General features: G+C 62.1%; 1 protein-coding gene across 1 annotated transcript in view; it reads left to right on the top strand.

The window, feature by feature from the left end:
- Positions 1-12,190: 12,190 nt before the first annotated feature.
- The window catches only part of ASTN1 (astrotactin 1), a 71,670-nt gene continuing 66,711 nt past the window's right edge, over positions 12,191-17,149 (top strand). Inside the window, exon 1 of the mRNA XM_067300419.1 lies at positions 12,191-12,488. Coding sequence (XP_067156520.1) covers positions 12,191-12,488 — 298 coding nt within the window. The remainder of the gene's footprint in view (positions 12,489-17,149) is intronic.

The raw sequence follows: 17,149 nt of genomic DNA, 5'->3' as shown, positions 1-17,149 counted from the left end.
ATCCAGGTTTAAAAAAAAAAAAAATCCCTCCAAAGTGAACTGGAAAAATGAGCTGATCCGGCTGTGGGTGCAGGCTCATCCATGTGCGGATGAGGTTTGGCTCCTGCGTTTGCAGGGAGATGTTGGACGGCTGGGTGGGCTTCCTGGCCGCCTTGTGGCCGGCAGGGCCAACTGCATTGGCACTTTGAAGGCGATGGGCACTTATCTCAGGCGAGACCCAGCTGCTCTGATGTCCCAGCTGCGCTAGCGCCTGGCTTGGAGGATCTGCGCTGAGCACCTGAAATGGGGACGCCTCGGCTGAGGGCAGCGAACTGCAGGTGGGCCTTCGGGGCTGGCGCGGGGCCGGAGCACGAGCTGGCGAGTCAACCCCGCCGTGTGCTGGAGGGGGGTGAACGGAGACGGGGCGTTAGGGGGGTCAGGGCTTCCGCTCGGCGGAGCGGGGAGAAGACCGCTCTCTGCCTCGTTGGCTTTCCTCGGGCGGCGAGCGCGCTTTGGCTGAACGTCCTCCCAAACCAAGGTGCAGCTCCAAGTCGGCATAACTCCAGAACTGACTGTTTTATTAGCTGATGTAAATGCTGGGTATAAAAATACGGAAGCGGGCCATGACTGAGAACCCTGCTGCCGAGGGAGGGACGGAGGGAGGGAGGCAGGGCAGGCTCCTGCCCTCTCTCCGGAGCCCTGGGAAGGCTCCCGGCTTCAAACCGCTGAATCCAAGGGCTTATTCCGCCTGTACGGTGGCTTCATGCTTTATCTCTAGGCTCTCTTGCGAGGCAAAAACCGCTGTAAGCGGCAGGAGGTGAGGAAGGGGCTGGCAGGATCTGGGCTACGGGAGCGGTGGGGACCTGCGGGATGGGACAGCATGTCCCCAAGTGAGCCTTGGGGACGGGAGCCATCACGGAGCAGGGTGCACCGGGGAGACCTTGAGCCTCCCAGCGTGTAGGGATTCACTTCTATTGCCGATAACAAATGATGGGCCAAGGGGAAGGTGGGCCGGGAGCCCCAATGCTCGCGCCTGGTGAGCAGGCACCAGTACCAGCCCCACGTTCTCCTGAACCGGGGTTTGGCAAATGATTCATCAGGCTTAAACATGTAAATTTTTTTTTCCCCCCCCTCCTCTTCTATTTTTAAACCCTTAAGGGTGCACTCTGATTACGCTTTTTCAGCTTCTCGCTTCCTCAGCTGTCGGGGCCGGGTCCTTGCGAATTTGGAACAAAAGCTGAGACTCTCGCATCACAAGACTCGGGGTGCTGGGGCTTTGGGGGAGGCAGGTGGCGGCGGCGGAGCTGGCAGCGCTGCAGCTATCTGCAGGCCGTCTCGCCGGTGCGGAGCTGGGTAGCGGCGCGGCGGTGCGAGGCTGGCGAGCTCACCTTGCTAGCCCGGGCAGAGGCCGCGGTCGCGACAAGCACGCTCGCTCGCTCCCTCGCGCACCGGAGAGCTGATGGTCACCGCGAGGCAGCAGCAAGGGACCGAGGCGCCTGATTCTGCAGCCCTTCGAGTGCTGTCAAACCATACCGAAATGGAAATGGTTTTGTCCGTTCTGCCCCAACACTATTTTTTCGTGCTTTGCCCTGGTTTTCCCAGTTACCTGACCAGCTCTCTGGGGTCAACCTAAATCACTTTGGACAAACCTCAGTGGAAGGAAAATCCCCTCCCAGCATTTTGGGGTGGGATGAGGGGGGTAAGTTTAAAGGCATTTTCCTCTCTCTGCCCTTCATGTGTTAGGCTGGAGGTTAGGCCTCCCCTGAAACGCAGCAGGACCCAAACGAGGTTGCTCCCGGACCTGCGCTGCCGCCTGCGGGTGACTAGCAAGTAGCCGATGCGCTTTGGCTGCTGCAAAATCCTCTGTGGCGCTTCCCTGCTGCAAAAGCTGTGACTTGGTCCCTCTCCCCCGTAGCAGAAAGCAAAGCAGGGCTTCAGCCCCTTAGCGCTGCCGTAAGCGCGCCAGCTTCTCCTGTGGCCGCGCGCGAGTCTCGGCCTGGAGGGAGCAGCAGAGATGCCAGGGCAAGGCCGGGTCGGCCTCGCTCTGCAGGAACCCGATTCCCGAGCGGGTCTGCCCGGGGCAAAGCGCTGGCTCAACAGCCCGCCCAGCTGGGAAAACCTGGCGATGCCGCAGCGTGAACGTCCTGTCGCAGCCTTTGACTAACCTCAGGCTCAGGAATTGGGAATGACCCCCTCTTTGGAGAGGGCAAATGTAGAGAATTTCTCCCTTGCGTCTCCGGCTAGGAAACTGAGGCGAATATGCTCCTGGAGCAGCACGTTCATGAACCCCGTATGTGAAACGTGCTCCCTGTAGGGTTAAACACGGCTGCGCCAGCAGCAAAGCGTCTTGCTGAAATAGCTCACGTGTTACGTAGCGTGTCTGTCGCCCCAAGAGCAGGCTTGGCACGGAGGGGTTTGCTCCTGCATCCTGCTGTCTGCCCCATGCGTGTGCTACCTGCCGCCTCTCATCATCTTTTAGGTGGCTCCTGACCTTGCTTTTGGCTGTTGCAGCAGTGTCCTGGCTGCTCCAAGGGCGTTGCTGCCTGTCTTGGCTGTTTGTGTCTCGGGTGGAAATGCCGTGCCCTGACTGTGTCCTGCCCTAGCGCATGCCGGTTGCCCGGAGGTGTCCTGTCGCAGCGCGTGCCTGTTGCTGTGGCAGGTTTTCTGTGCCCCAGCGGCTGGTTTCTTGTGCACGGAGTCCCTGTGGGTTGGTCATGGGGTGGGGGGCAGGATGGTCCTGCCACCAGCTGCCCATTGCCCTGACTGTATGTGTAGCTCAAGCCAGCAGAGCTGCTGAGGGAGAGAGATTAGGGATGGAGGAAACCTTGGGCCACTTCGTGCTGTAGTCCCCAGCCCAGCTAGAAACCTCTCTGGAGGTACAGTTCTGCCTCCTTTCCTGGGGGGTTTTTTCTGGGATTCAAGGCTGAACGCATGATGTGTCCTCATGGACACCTTGTGCTCTACTGCTCAACAACAGGAATATGAATAGTTGCATATTTCTGGATTGTGGCTGGTGTAAATGAGTGCAGATCTGCCCGGTGAGGGTCCACCTCCTCTGCTGTTGTGTGGATGCCTTATAGTGAATTAGCAGGTGACTGTCCTGCTGCAGCCCAAGCCTGTGGTCCAGCCTCCTGCTATACATAGGTTGGGACCACATCTGCCTCTTTTTTTAATTCTCTGAGCCAGGCTCTTGCTGAGGGGTGGTCGCTGATGCACATGTGCCTCCTTGCCAAAAGAAACTAGAACTCCTGAGCCAGACAGGAGCGGAGGGACCAGCAAGCAGCCACGGGCTGGAGAGCACCCGTGTGGGCTGCGCTTCGGTTACGGGCTGAACTTATCACCTAGGACCAGCTCTGCCACCCTACACAGCTGTTTGTGAGCTGTTCTAACTTGATGGCTCTTACGGCTCATGGGATAAATAAAATGGCTTACATGTAAAAATTCTGATAGCTCCGTGTATTCCTTAGTCCACATAGCTACGAATTATTGTCCGTATGCTTCCGCCTGGTGCTGGCATCGCAGACCTGCCCTCGACCACTAGGTGAGCGTCGCTTTGGCTATCGGTGCTGGCTCTGCGCCAAGGCCACCAAGAGCGGGAGAAGAGCCCGCGTTAGGCAGGGAGGGACTGGGGCAGGGCTAGCCCAGAGCAGCTTGCTGGGATTGCTTCCTTCAGGCATCAGCCTCCTCCCTGCTGCTATTCATAGCAAATGTGGGCAGAGCGCAGGGAGCCTTAAATCGGGGGGGGGGGGGGGGGGGGATCAGACACGCGAGGCCCTGGTCTGCCCGGCACTGCTACGCCAAGCCCTCTGCCATGCCGGGAAGGCACCAGCTGACTCGGTGCAAAGGTTTCACCTCTCTTGGCTTCATCGTGTCTGACCGGTGGCGAGCGGCTATCTCTCAACCCCCGGGGACGCGCGTCCCCAGGAGCGCTGTTGAGCAAGGCAAGAGCCTTGCTGGATGTAACCTGGATCTCAAACCACGTGGCTCCGGGTGCAACCTCGCGCTTGTGGGTGGCTCCGTCTTTGCACGCGGGTCGCTGCCGTGCTCTGTAGGACTGTGAGCAAAGCTTATTTCTGTGGGGCGTACCTCTGCCTGCTGACACGAGTGTCTTCCTGGGAAATCGGGGCCAGCAAAGCTCCTTGGTAACAAGTAACCTCATTGACCCTACTACTAGAGCTGGAAATAACTTTCTAATCACTTTTCCTTGATCCAAAAGAATGGAGATTTGATGAGAAGCATCTGACTACTCTTTTTTTTTTTTTTTTTGATTTAGGGTTTGCATCACGCAAGCTGGAAAGCATCCAGCTTGTTAATCTTTTTTTTTCCTTTCCCCTTCTATAAAAACTTTAAAACCAAGGAAGAGGAGTGCCAATGCAAATGTTCTTGGCAACCTTTCCCAGGACCACAGGCTGCTTCCTGGCCAGTTCTGCCCGACTGTCTCGCAGCCCCTCTCTGACCCTGAAAGCCTGGGGTCCCTCCAGTAACTGCCAATGCGTGTCCCATATTGTCAGTCATCATGAGCGGAGTTTGCTTTTGCACTGGGTGCCTTCACCCCAAAAAGGCTCAACTTCACCGTACAGCTAGCAGCATGGATAAACTGCAGCAGCATCCCTCTACTTCCCTCGCCAGGGAAGGGCCTGAGCTTGCTGGGAGCTGACGGCAACAGCAGCAATATCCTGCAGTTATGCCAAGGTCCTGCTTGCTTTGATGCCGAAGGCAAAGCATCTCTGGAGCCGTGCACTCCACCACTAATCAGGTGAAGTTGGATAATTAAGACATTAGCTAATTGTCAGGGACATTAACATTGATTTCTGCCCTTTCATGCTGCAGCAATATACATATTTTTATATATATATACACACTGTAAAGTGGGCATGGGGGAGAGGCTCTGTGTTGGTACGGTGTGGCTCTCCCCCATCTAGTGCTGCTCTTGCTGGGTGCTGCAGCGAAGCATGGGACTCCTGACACTCGGGGGCTACCCGCCAGGATTTGCTTAGTCAAAGCCTGTAGTAAAAGCAGTGATGCTGTTCCCCAGGTGTTTCTGGGCCAGGCAGGCTGATACCTGTTGCTGGTAGACCTAGAAACACTTGAGAGCTGCAGGACAGGGGATGAGGATGGGTTGCCTGGTTTGGGGGACATTTGGGACCCAGCCCCTGCAAAGCCTCTCTGGTCTAGCTAGCCAAGAGGCTGCAGAGCACACGCGTGGAGGTGACAAGCCCCAGGGAGCCAGACCTTGTGCCCGGGGCAGGACCAGTGCCCAGGCCCTGGACCCCTGCCCTTCTGCCCCTGTCAGCGTCCCAGGGCAGAGCCCAGCTCCAAACTGGGTGAGAAGTATCTGCTCCAGCCCTGGCAGGAGCTTTGCAGGAGTGGGGAGCTGAGGACTGCACCCTGCCTTGTTCACCCCAGCCCCAAAGCCTCTCTTGGACCCTCCACCTACTGCTTCCAGTGTCCCTGGGGCTCGGTGCCTTGCTGGCTGTGCCACCAGGCATGTCCACATCTTGGGCGGATGTCCTCTCTAGTACAGGAGCACCTTGTCCCCGTTCCTGCTCTGAGAATGGCATGGGCTGGCACGGCCCCATGGGGCTATGGATGAAGGAGTGAAGGTGCATCTGCAGGGTGGCACATGGAGCAGGGATGGTGCAGGGACAGGTCAAGCCAGGTTCGCCCCGAGCTTCCTGCGCAGGCCCTTTTAGTGGGAATGAAAGTCAGGCTTATGTGCCTGAGTCACCTTCTCATTACATGTGGGAAAGATTTATCAAATTAAGGCCACTTAAAAGAGCCTGGGCAGAGGCTAAGTGCAGTTTAGCTTCTGAAGTGGATTGACTCGGGTGATCTCGCTGACATGAATTCACGCAGGCAGCCAGGGGAAGCGCTGACAGGGTTAGCCCCAAAAGGCTGGTGCTCCCACCCTCGCACCACCTGAGCTCGATGCACCTCCTGGGCTAGATGAATGCGAAGGGCTCAATCCTGCAGGGTGCCGAAACTCACTCCTGAGCCTCCAGTACAACAAGCCGTGATGAGCCGGCTGCGAATCTCCCTGTGCAGGGTCCTTGGGGACCCTCTGGGTGCTGCTCCCATGCACCCAGCTGTGCCCATGAGCCTGCAGCACGCTGTGGGGCACCGGCTGGGACACGGCCTGGCCTCTCCCTGCCTGCTCGCACACGGCTGCCTCCTCATCCCCAGCTCCCCCTCCCCTGCCGCGCTTCGTAATGAGCTGCTCTCCGCACGGATCCGTCGGCTCCCACGGGAGTGCCAGGGACTCATTGATCTGCCTGGCTGGCAGGATCGGGGAGCGGGGTAATTATGAGAGCGAGCCAGGCACCGCTGGAGCGACGGCAGCACGGAGGTACTGGCAAGCCGGTGTGGCAGGTGTGCTGCCAGCCCGCCTGGCACCCGCCCTGGGCAGGGACACGGCTCTGGGCACCACAGCCCCGAGCAAGGGGGCAGGCGCTGTTAAAGGATCCCTGCTGGACTCCTGGAAACGATCCCCTGGAGCCTGTTGGGTTGCTCTTGCTAAATGACTTAAATAAGCCGTTCTCTTTGCCCATGAGAATGCTTTGAAAACTTGCACAACTTTATGAATTGGGTTCCTTTTATTAACTTTTCATTCCATCCTTAAGAGTAAGGAACTTTAAAATAAGAGCAAAGGAAAATGTCAGAAAATTCCCAGACTCGGGGAAGCTACGGATTTGCATAAAACATCAAATGAGAGGAAGCCTGGGCTGCAGTCGAGGGAGGCAGCGGCTGCGTGCAGCGCTGCACCAGTGCCATGTGTTCTGCCCTCCGGCTTCGTTCGCAGCAGGCTTTCACGCCCAGAGGCACAAACCCTCTTAGAAGAGGAGGGTGCAAAATGCAGCTCCCCCAGCACCGAGGCGGCAGCAGCAGCAGGGATGGCTTCCCCTGCCTCGTGCTAAGCAGCTGAGCTTTTGGCCCGGAGCATCCCTGCAGATGGGTCCCTGGGGCAGGGAACAGCCTCCCTGGAGCCAGGAACAGCCTCCCTGGAGCCAGCTGCCCTCGGGGGAGAGGATGGTGCTTCCTGCTGTGGGAGCTCGCTCGGCGCCAGCCTCGCGCAGGACCTGCTCTGCGCGCTGCGGAGGCGATGCGAGGATGCATCCCTCCTGCTCCTTTCCATCCCTCGCTGTCACGCAGGCGGGTGCAGGCCCAGGCCCCCCAGCCTTGCCCGTGGGGCAGTTATTATACACGGTGGCAGCTCAGCATGCAACAGCACAAGGAAAATAAGGTGGCGGGTGCCTGGCACTGAGTGAGAGCTGGGAGGGATCCAGGGCACCAGCGTGGAGTGATCTCCCTTCCCACCCTTGTGTCCTCGTGTGCCGGCAGCCCGCTCCCCCCCAGCGCTGCCCGTCTGGAGGCCAGGCAGGAACCTGGAGCTCCAAAAGTGCCATCAAATCCCCACCGAAACCAGCTCCGCTCGGAAAGCGCGCGGGGGCTCCTTGCAACGTCTGCGGGGCTCACGTGGACCCTCTCGGCTGTCAACGGAGAGGGGACACTGACATCTGCCGGCAGGTCCCACCGGCCCCGCAGCACCCAGCCCTTCCCGGCGCCCTGCTCACGCCAGGCCAGGCCGGTGGCACCGCGCGGACACGGCACGAGTGGCGGTGTCACAGGCCAGCCCACGCGCCGGCGCATCCTTGGGGGCAACAGCGCGTGGGTCTCTCCGAGGGAGGGCACAAGGGGATGCTCTCAAGCCTGCAGCTTTAAGGACCCGGAGTTGTTTCCTTCCAAAAATTACTGCTCGCTGAGGGGAATCGGCCCCGCAGCCAGGGACCTACTGAGCGTTTGCAGCCGCGATACCGGCTCCGCAGCGATAACCGAACGCGGCACGGAGGCGACGGAGCAGGGGCCTGGGGCAAGGCCGCCCCGCTGGGTCGCCTCGCCTCGGCCGAGCGCTCCCGGCGGCAGGGAAGCCGCGGGCAGAGGGGCCCCGTGCTGTGCCGGGGGTGGGGGGCTTGGTGCCGCTCCGAGGGGCTGCCTCGTGATTTAGGCTTGCCCCGCAGCGAGGTGCGTTTTAGAGGGCAGCTGCCCGGGGCTCCCCTCGGGCCAGCGTCTCCGCCGGAGCGACGCGCTCCGCGCGGGCACCGAGCAGCCGAGCTGGGCAGGTTTTCCTCTGCCTCCGGGTAATCCCTGTTGGTCCCAGGACCTGCGCGTCCCCCCGGCGTCCAGCCCCCTCCGCCCGGTCTCGGCTCCCCAGGGGAGCGGGGTGGATCCCGCGTCCCCCCCCCCCCCCCCGCGGAATGAACCCCGAGCAGCGGGGCAGCTTCCCCAAGGTCACTCCGGGGGGCGGCGGCGGAGGGGCCGCATCTCGCCCCCCGACCGCGGGGCTGCACCCGCGCCGCGCCGGAGCGTGTCACAACGGCGCCGGGGCTCAGCGCGCCGCGGGCAGCCCCCGGGCCGCCCCGCTCCGCCCCGCGCCCGCGGAGCCGCCGCACCCGGCGCACTTACCGCAGGCTGCGGGAGGCGGAGGCTCAGCGCCGGCGGGGCGCCGGCCGCATGTCCCGTCCCGTCCCGTCGCGGGGCCGCCGCCGCTCAGCGCCGGCCGGGAGCGGCGCCGCGGCCCCGGTCCGTGCCCCGCCGCTGCTGCTGCCGCCGATCCGCGCCGGGCCGCCGCATCGCCCCCAGCCGGGCGCGCCCCGCCGGCGGGCAGGCGGCGGCCGACGGCCCTGCCCGCATGCCGCGGCCCCGCCGCGCCGCCCCGCTCCTGCCGCCGCCCGGGCCGGGCCGCTGCCGCCGCTCCGCTGCACCGGGGCGCCGCTCGCCGCCACCTCCACGCTCGCCCCGCTGCCGCCCCATAATATATGCAGCGCCCGCAGCCAATAAGAGGCGCCGCCGGCCTCCCCGCGCGCTCCCATTGGCGCTGCCGGGCCCGGCTCTGCGCCGCCATTGGCTGCGGCTGGGCGAGGCGGTGTCAAGCCGCGGGGGGCGGCGGGCCCGCGTGGAGCGGCGCGGAGCGGAGCGGAGCCGGGCGGGGGGTCCCGCTCCCGCTCCCGGGTCTCTCCCGCCGAGCTGCGCGGGATCGTGCTGCCGGCGGGGGGCAGGTACCGCCTGCCTCCCCCCCCCCCCCAAACACACCGGGTGGTGCAGGTGCCCCCACGCGCATCCCGGGAGCAGCGGCGAGGCCGCCGCAGACGCCCCTGGGCAGGGCGCGGCGATGTGCAGGTGCGCACACGCTTGGGCAGGTGCGTGGTGCCTGCAACCCCCAACACGCATGCAGCACAGGTGTGTGTGCACGCATGCACACCCTGATGGGGGGGTGCGCACACCCTCCTGCGTGCCGGCGCACACCAGGGCTGCGTCCCCCCGCCACTCACGACCTGCGTACTGGTGCACACGCGCTCCCTTGTACAAGCGCGCCGATGGGCTGTGCGTGTGCACCTAAAAGCAAACAAGCCGGCAGCCGCGCAGGGCTTTGGCGGGATGCGGAGCCGGCGTGGCAGCGCCTGCGTCGCGCGGGGCACGTTTCCAAGGCGCCCAGGCACCCGAGAGCCCGGAGGAGCCGCTCGCTGCCATCCTCCAGCCCCGGTGGAGCTGCAGCAGTGCTCGAGGCCTTGCTCCCGCGTTTGCACTGGGTGCTGTTTTGCAGCCCAATTCATCCCACGAACCATAGGTCTGCTTTGGCTGTTCAGCGGACCATTCAGCACAGCAGCTTCCCCTGGGAAAGAAAAGGTTGTCTGTCCTTTTCCAAGGCTGTTTTCAATGTTGTTGCTATTCTGCAGAGCCACAAGCTCTGCTTTAGTCTTTGCCCTCCCCCGCTTACTGTGGCACCGAGTCCCGGAGGTGAAGTTTGCACCGATGGTTCCTCTAGCAGGTGCAGGTGCTTTCCCCCGCCGTCGAGTGTTGCCGTGTTTTTCAGGAAAACATTGATTCCTCTTGCTCTGCCGGTCAGCGGGTTGATAGGGCTCTCCTTGGGCTATGCGGCGCGTCCATCACCCGCGCGCTCAAGGTCTTAGCCGCTCCCGCCTGGCTTCCCGAGGCTGCTTCCCTGCACAGCAGGCTGCCCGGAGGGAGAAGGTCCTGGGGCGTCACCCGGACACGTAGCCTGCCTGCGAGCAGAGGCGGGTGATGCTACCCTCGAGCAACGGGGTTGCATTTCTTATCCTCTCGCCTGCAGCCCTGCGTGGTCCTGTTGGCGCTTCACCAGGTCCCGTCAGTGCACAAAGACATAGCAGTGAAGGCTTTTTCTTGGTTTTGAAAGGAATCGTGTCTTTGCAAAATTATGCCATCAGTTGCATTAAATGATTAATGCGGTTCAGGATGCAGAAGTCAAATGTCAAAAGTTTCTAGCAGGCGGCATTGCGATGCAGTTGGGGACACTGGATTTGCCATTCTGCTCCTCTCTGGTTTATTTTTAAATGTTTTATTTATTTGTATTTATTATTCATGCCATTCAGCGAAGCCCGTTGTTTTCTCCTTTTCATGCTGTGTTAGATATTAAAGGGACACCGCTCTCTGGAGATGCAATCAGCCGCCAAACACAAGCCGGAAAGGCTTTCTCAGGACTGCCCCTCGGCCTTCTCCCGAATGCGAATGCCGCGACCGCGCTTCTCCCCGGGGCTTTTTAATGAGTTGCTGTTTCCTGGAGGGGAAGGGCTGCGGCCAAAGGCAAAATTTGCAGGCAGGGTGGGGGCTCCCTTGGGCTGGCGGGTTTTGCCCCTGCTGGGAGGTTGGACGGGTTTAACCGTGTGGTGTTAACCGGTGGGGGAACGCACCGTGGTGTCCAATCTTAAAAAATTAGCGATTGCACCTGGTGACAGATGGGCTGTTTCCCAGGCACAGGCTGCCGGCGTCGTGGATGGGGATGCAGAGGGACCCGGACCAGGGGTTTTCCTCCTGAACGCGTGTGTGCGTGGTCTTCTCCAGTGGGGTTTCGGATAGTCCGTCCTGCCTAAGGGAGGGGGAGGCATGCCTGCTTTTCGAGCTGCTTCGCTTTTTGTGATTTGGGTCTTTTTTTTTTCCTGTTTTGCTGCCCCTGTTGAAAACTGCAGGTGACTAGTGTAGCCGGAGGGAAGCGTCGCTGGAATATAACCTGGACTTTCCCAACTAGTTAACTCCTGAAAGCATCATCAACATTTTTTGTAGGGGTTTAATGCTTGGTTCTGATTTTTAACACAACTGGAGCACAAAACTGATGGTTTCTGGTTAGTATGTTTTTTTTTTACCCTCAGAAATTATGCTACCCGCTTAGTCCACAGCAATGGGTAACTGTGAGGATTACTCCAATCCAGAAATGAGGCCAGAGGAAAGCAATCCTCGTTCATTTGGGGGTTTTGGCACAATCCCGTCACTCCCCCCCGCAGCTCCCAGCCCGGGCTAGCGCGCGCTGCGCTCCGTTGCCGCCGGCAGCCGAGGCGGCAGAAATCGAGGGACGTGCCCGCAATGACGGGCGCTGCAGCCTGGGGCGCGCAGGCCTGTTCTGCGCCGGGGGTCCCTGCGCGGAAACGGCTGCGAGCTTTTTACACCAGTTCAGAGCCGCTTCGCATGGTGCTATTTGGAGCTCCCTAAAAAAAAAAAAAAAAAAATAGGTAAGAAAGATAAAAAGATAAAAAGCATTAGATACACAAATCCCATGCCAAGCTGAGATTGGCCCTCATCCTCCCAATATAGATATATTTTTTACAAGATAGGCAAGCTGGTGAATTTAGTATTTCTGCAGCTTCTCCGGGGTGGTGGCGGCGGCGGGGGGGGAGGGATTTGTGAGTTATTCACGGGTCAGCAAAGAGGGCAAGAGCGCCGGGTGCGAGCGCGCCGCCGAGGCACTCAGGAGCCCGGTTCCGAGAGGCGCCGGGCCGGGCCGTGCCGAGCCGAGCCGAGTTGTTCCGAACCGAACCGAACGGGGCGGGGGGCGCCGAGCCGAGCCGAGCGGAGCCGGGCCGGGCGGGGGTCTCCGTTCCGAACCAAGCCGAGCCGAGCCGAACCGAACCGAACCGAGCCGAATCGGGCGGGGGCGCCTAGCCGAGCCGGGCGGGGGTCTCCGTTCCGAACCGCTCCGAACCGAGCCGAACCGCTCCGAGCGGAACCGAGGCGAGCGGAACCGAGGCGCTCCGCTCCGCTCCGCTCCGCGCGGGGAGGCGCCGCTCGGCTCGGCTGGGCTCGGCGGGCGGGGAGGCGCCGGGCGCCGCGTCCCCGCCCCTCGCCGCTCGCCCGCCCGCCCGCTCGCCCGCCCGGCCGGCGCTGGGAGCGCGGCGGGGGCTCCAAGATGGCTTTGGCCGGGCTCTGCGCCCTGCTCGCCGGCTGCTGCCTGGCGGCCGGCAGCGGCCCCGCCGAGGCGGCGGCGGCGGCGGCGGCGGCGGAGGCGGCGGCCAAGGAGCTGGAGTGCAAGCTGAAGAGCATCACGGTGTCGGCGCTGCCCTTCCTGCGGGAGAACGACCTCAGCATCATGCACAGCCCCTCGGCCGCCGAGCCCAAGCTCCTCTTCTCCGTGCGCAACGACTTCCCCGGCGAGATGGTGGTGGTGGACGACCTGGAGAACACGGAGCTGCCCTACTTCGTGCTCGGTGAGCCCCCCCGGGCGCGTCCCCTGCGGCGGGCGGGCGGGCAGCCCCGGCCCGGTGCCCCGCGCGTCCCCCCCACGGGCCCACCCGGGCCGCGGCTTGCGCCCCTGCCAGCCGGGCCTCCGCGCTTGCCGCCGCGTGTGGCGGCCTCGGCGGGGGTGGGAGGGGGGGGGGTTTGCAGCGGTCGGGCCCCCCCCCCCGTTCCTCCCGCCTTTGTGCTGGGCTGCGATGCGACGCGGGCCTGTTCTCGGTGACCGCCGTCGTTTTGGCGCCCGCGCGCACCTCTCCCCTCGCCTGCCCGCCCGCCCCGGCGCCGCGGCCCCGCTGCAGCGTTGCCGCCCCGGCGCCTTGCGGGCAAGCGCGGCCGCCGGCCCCGGGCAGCCCGTCCTCCCGCCGCCCCCCCGGGCGACGTCTCTGCACCAGCCGGGGGCCTCTCCCCCCAGCGCCCGGGCGCTGGGGAGTTTTCCAGTGACACCCCCGTTTGCATGCTGTTATCCCGGGAATAGATGCGCTTTGCACGTAGCTTTGCGCGTACGCTGTCCGCCCCTGCCCTGCGCCCTGCCCCGGGCTGCGTGGAGAAGGAGGTGGGCAATCCCGTTTTTCCCTTGTCACCCAAGGAAAAGGAGAGGGAAGGAGGCCACAAAAACACCGCAGGGGGCTGCCACGGGGCTGGCACAGGGATGCTTCTGGATTTGCGCCCGGGGAGGAGGGCTGGAGGCTGGGGGGCAGCAGGCCGCGCTGCCCCCCGCTCCGGCATTCCCGGGCCCCGCGCAAGCCCTCTGCGCGATGCTGCAGCGGCCGGGCCGGCCAGAGTTGCTGTGGCAACCGGGGGCCGCAGCGGCGCGGATGCAGCAGGGAGATGCGCGCGCGGCTGGCGCCGGCTGCCACCCTGCGCGGCGTTGACGCCCCGCCGGGAATGGCCTCGGGGATCCCTCGGGAATGGCCCCGGAGAGGTCCTCCTGGCGTATCCCCGAGGGGTGATGCACTGGGGAGCGGAGACGAGGATTCACGCTCCCTGACGGCCCTCCCGCTCCGTCACGGGTTTGCAAAGCAGACAGATGCTGATCTAGCGGCCACAGTCTCGTGGACGTTATTGCCTTGAGGAGGCAGAAAACTCGGTTGTGCTTGTCTGCGTGGCCCTGGGTCAGGCTGTCCTGTGAGCCTGCGACATCGGTCCCCTGAAAGTCCGCGGCGCATGGAGGGCTGCATTTGCCCTCCCGGTGCTCTGCCCGTGGGTCTTCACTGGCTCTTTCGGAGCCTGGGCTTTGGAGACACCAGAGGTGGTTTCGATGCAAGTCCCCCAGGACGCCGGGGCCCCAGTTGGGCTGGCAGAATGGGGCAGTTCACAACAGAGCTGATGGACCTTGCTGGGCCCGCTGTTTGCCACGGCTTTGACTTGGCTTTGACTTCTCCAGGTGGAACAGGCCGCAGGGAGAAGTGGTCCAGCTGGCACTGAAGCTGGCAAGGCCACCTTAGCGTGCATGGGTACTTCTTTTTTTTCTTTTAACCTGGGCGCTGCTTTCTGCATGCTGGAAGTCCTTGAGTGCCTAGAGATCTTGCAAGACCAAGACTTGGTAACTCAGAGAGGCCCTCCAGATCCGGAGAGCCCCAGTCTCAGGAAACACCCAGACACCTGAGTCAGCGCGGTGTCGCTGGGTGATGCCGAGGGCTCTGTGGGAGGATGTGGCCACGTTCGGTCGACGCGTACAACCGATGCTGGTAGCTGTTTGCGTTTCCCCGAGCCTCTCCGTGCAGGGTGGAGTCCTAGGTCTGCAGGGGGTGTGCTTCAGTAACCTGGGTTACAGCCAGGAGGTTTCACGCGGTGCTAATTGCACTGTCCGAGTCAAAATCCAGATTGGATAATTGGTCCGTGCCTGCCTTGTTGAGTTTAAATGTATAATAATGTATAATAATGATGTATAATACATACACCCACACGCGTGCTTGTGTTCTCTTGGCGTTTGAGCCCGGTCTGGTTGGATGCGTCTCTACCGGGCGGCTCTGGGCTGCAGCTCCTTCTGCTGCTGGGGCCGCGGCTCGTGGTTCCCCAGCACAGAAGGGGCTGGTGTCGTGCTGAGCGCAGTGCAGGTCGGCGGTGCCGTCGCAGAAACCATGGGAGGTTTTACCGCAAGGGAGCGATGGCTTTGGGAGGAGAACCGGAGGAGCAGGCGCAGCAGCAGGGGCAGCGTGGCCCCCCGTGATGCAGGGGTGTCGAGGTGTCGAGGGTGGCCTCCCCTCCCACCCCGGGTGTCCCCCTGCCCTCGCGTGGCTACAGTAGACCAGACTTCGGGCTTACGGGCCCTCTCATTCAATTAAACTTGCATGACATGCAGGGGGAATCTCGCCTTCCACTCGTTTAAACCTCTTCATAATTCATCCCCGGTAATGTCTTCCCCGGCATCTTGATGCCTTTCAGGCCATTTCCATTATTAACCAAAGCTGTCGCAGATTTATTTGTGGGGTGACGTGGGCTGAATCGGTTTATTCTGGGAGTTCGTCCCAATTTCTTTACGACCCCTTGCTCACCCGGGAGGAGGGGGTACCTCTGGCTCCCTGCTGGAGCCTACTCTTCAAAAGCCCCTTAGAAAATTCGAGTGCCTTCCGGTTTGGCCAGGGTTTTGTTGCTGCCTTGCCCAGTGCCGTGCCGGGCCACGGGGATGTGCGTTCGGGTCAAGGTTTCTCTTCCAGCTGGAGCAGGCCCAGGTCTTTGGAGAGCGGCCGCATGGTGCTTGCTGAGCATCAGGCGCCTTTGAGGGGGGTGAGCTGGGCACCTCAAAAATAGAGTCCCTCCGTATCCCTGGAAAGCCCGGCCTCGGCTCCCAGCTGGCCGTCCGAGCGGTGCTTCGGATGGTCCTTCCCTGCAGCGCGAAGGCACCGGCGAGCCGGGCGCTCGGAGCGGCTTCCTCGAGGGGCAGGCGGCTCGCGCCGAGCGGCTCGGCCGTCGCCCCTCGGGGCGTCTGGCAGGGCAACGACCAAAGTAGGGTGTTTTTGCCGGGTTTTCACTCGCTGCGGGGGCCGCGAGGGCGTGGGTGGGAGCGGGGTTGGGGGCTCGGCCGCTCGGGGCACGAGCAGGTTGGAAAGGGCCGGATTTGACCCTGACTTAAATCACCGAGGAGGTGGGAAGCATCCCTTCGAAATCGTGTTCTTTTGCCCCGTTTTGCATTTGCATGCGTCGGTTGTGTCCTTTCCTGAAGAGAGGCCGCGTCCGGCCGCTCGGTAGCCGCTAAGGAATGCTAATTTGCAGCTCGATGTTCCCTTTCCGCTCACCTTCGCAACCCCGACTTCCCAGCCGGAGGGCTGGGCAGCATCCGCCCGCAGCTGCCGTGTCATTGACGAGGCTCAGGCTCGCGTGGGCTGCTCGCTTGTTTTTGGGCCCTTCCTTCTCGGGTTGCAGAAGGGTGAGCGGGGTAGGTATTAGCAGGCTGGCTTCCCGCGCGGGGCCTGGCGGGCTCCGAGGAAATCCGGGGTGCGATTGAAAACGCACAAAACCGTTGCGTCGTTTTCCTTCTCCGTAACGTGCTCCGTGTATGAGAAGAAAAGTCTCAAAATGCATTTTGTGTTTAAAACGGCTCAAACAAAGCAATGAGAAGCTGTAGCTAATGAGTCGAACCACTGGTTTCTGGGTACCAGATAACTCAGGGTTTGGAAGCGGTCGGTGGCTTCCTCTTACACCGCGTTTTCCCGAGTTTGGGAGAGCTAAATGAGCTTTTTCTGCCTCCCCGGCTTCAAATCGAAGCGTCTCGGAGGTGAGGGCCTTGGAGATGCTCCGAGGCGGAGGCAGTATTTCCCCTCGCGCCCTCAGAAACGTCTCCCGCTTCCTCGAGCGGGCCGGGGACCTCAGCCCGGCCGCCGACGTCCACCTGTTCCCGCGCCGCCTTTCCCGGGAGCTGCAGCCGCGCAGGGTGTCCGAATGTGCTTAACTTTAATAGATTATCATAAACTCAGGCCTTAATACAAGCTGTCATGATTTCAAATTATCTTACTTTTAAATTAAATAGATTCCTTTTTAAATACAAAATCAATTCCAATTTTTTAGAGGGGTGAGATTTTTCAAAGGCTCGGACGAGTTGGGCATATTTAACTGCTGTTGATTATCTCCCCGAAATATCTAATCTTTCTTTTTTTTTTTTCTTTTTTTTTTTTAATCTCTCCTAAGCTCTTTGCTTTGCTGGCAAACGACTCCTGCGGGCTAATAGCGGGGGATCGCGCGGGGCTTCGCCGCCGTGGGGCACGGCCGCTCCGGGAGCCGCCGGGGCTCGCTCCGCGCCGCTGATCGCCCCGAGGGGCGGCGAGCGCGGCCGTGCTCCCAGGGTCTCCTTTCAGGCCGGCATCGTGCCGTGACAGCCGTCAGCTCCCGTCGGCGTCCCCGCGCTGCGGGCGGCGCGTCCCCCGAGCCGACACGGCGCGGGAGCCGGGGCCTGCGCTTGCTCCGGGAGCTTGAGCTGCAAGCATGATGGAAATCCGAATGTATATTTTTCCGGGGCGGAAGGAAAAGTGCCCCCCCGCGAGGGTCAGGCGACGCTTCAGGGTAAGCAGCCTTTTCCCCGTCGCTTGTGTCGGGAAGTCGAATGATGTGGAATCCCCGGGATGCCGCGCGACGGGCCGAGGCGGCTCGCGGCCGCCCTGCGCAGCCGGGTAGCCGCGAGACCCCCCGCGGCGCCTCG

The sequence above is a fragment of the Apteryx mantelli genome, chromosome 8 (genome assembly GCF_036417845.1).
Source record: "Apteryx mantelli isolate bAptMan1 chromosome 8, bAptMan1.hap1, whole genome shotgun sequence".
Classification (NCBI taxonomy): Eukaryota; Metazoa; Chordata; class Aves; order Apterygiformes; family Apterygidae; genus Apteryx; species Apteryx mantelli.
The sequence above is the reverse complement of the archived record's forward strand: the minus strand, read 5'-3'. Positions and strand labels throughout refer to the sequence as shown.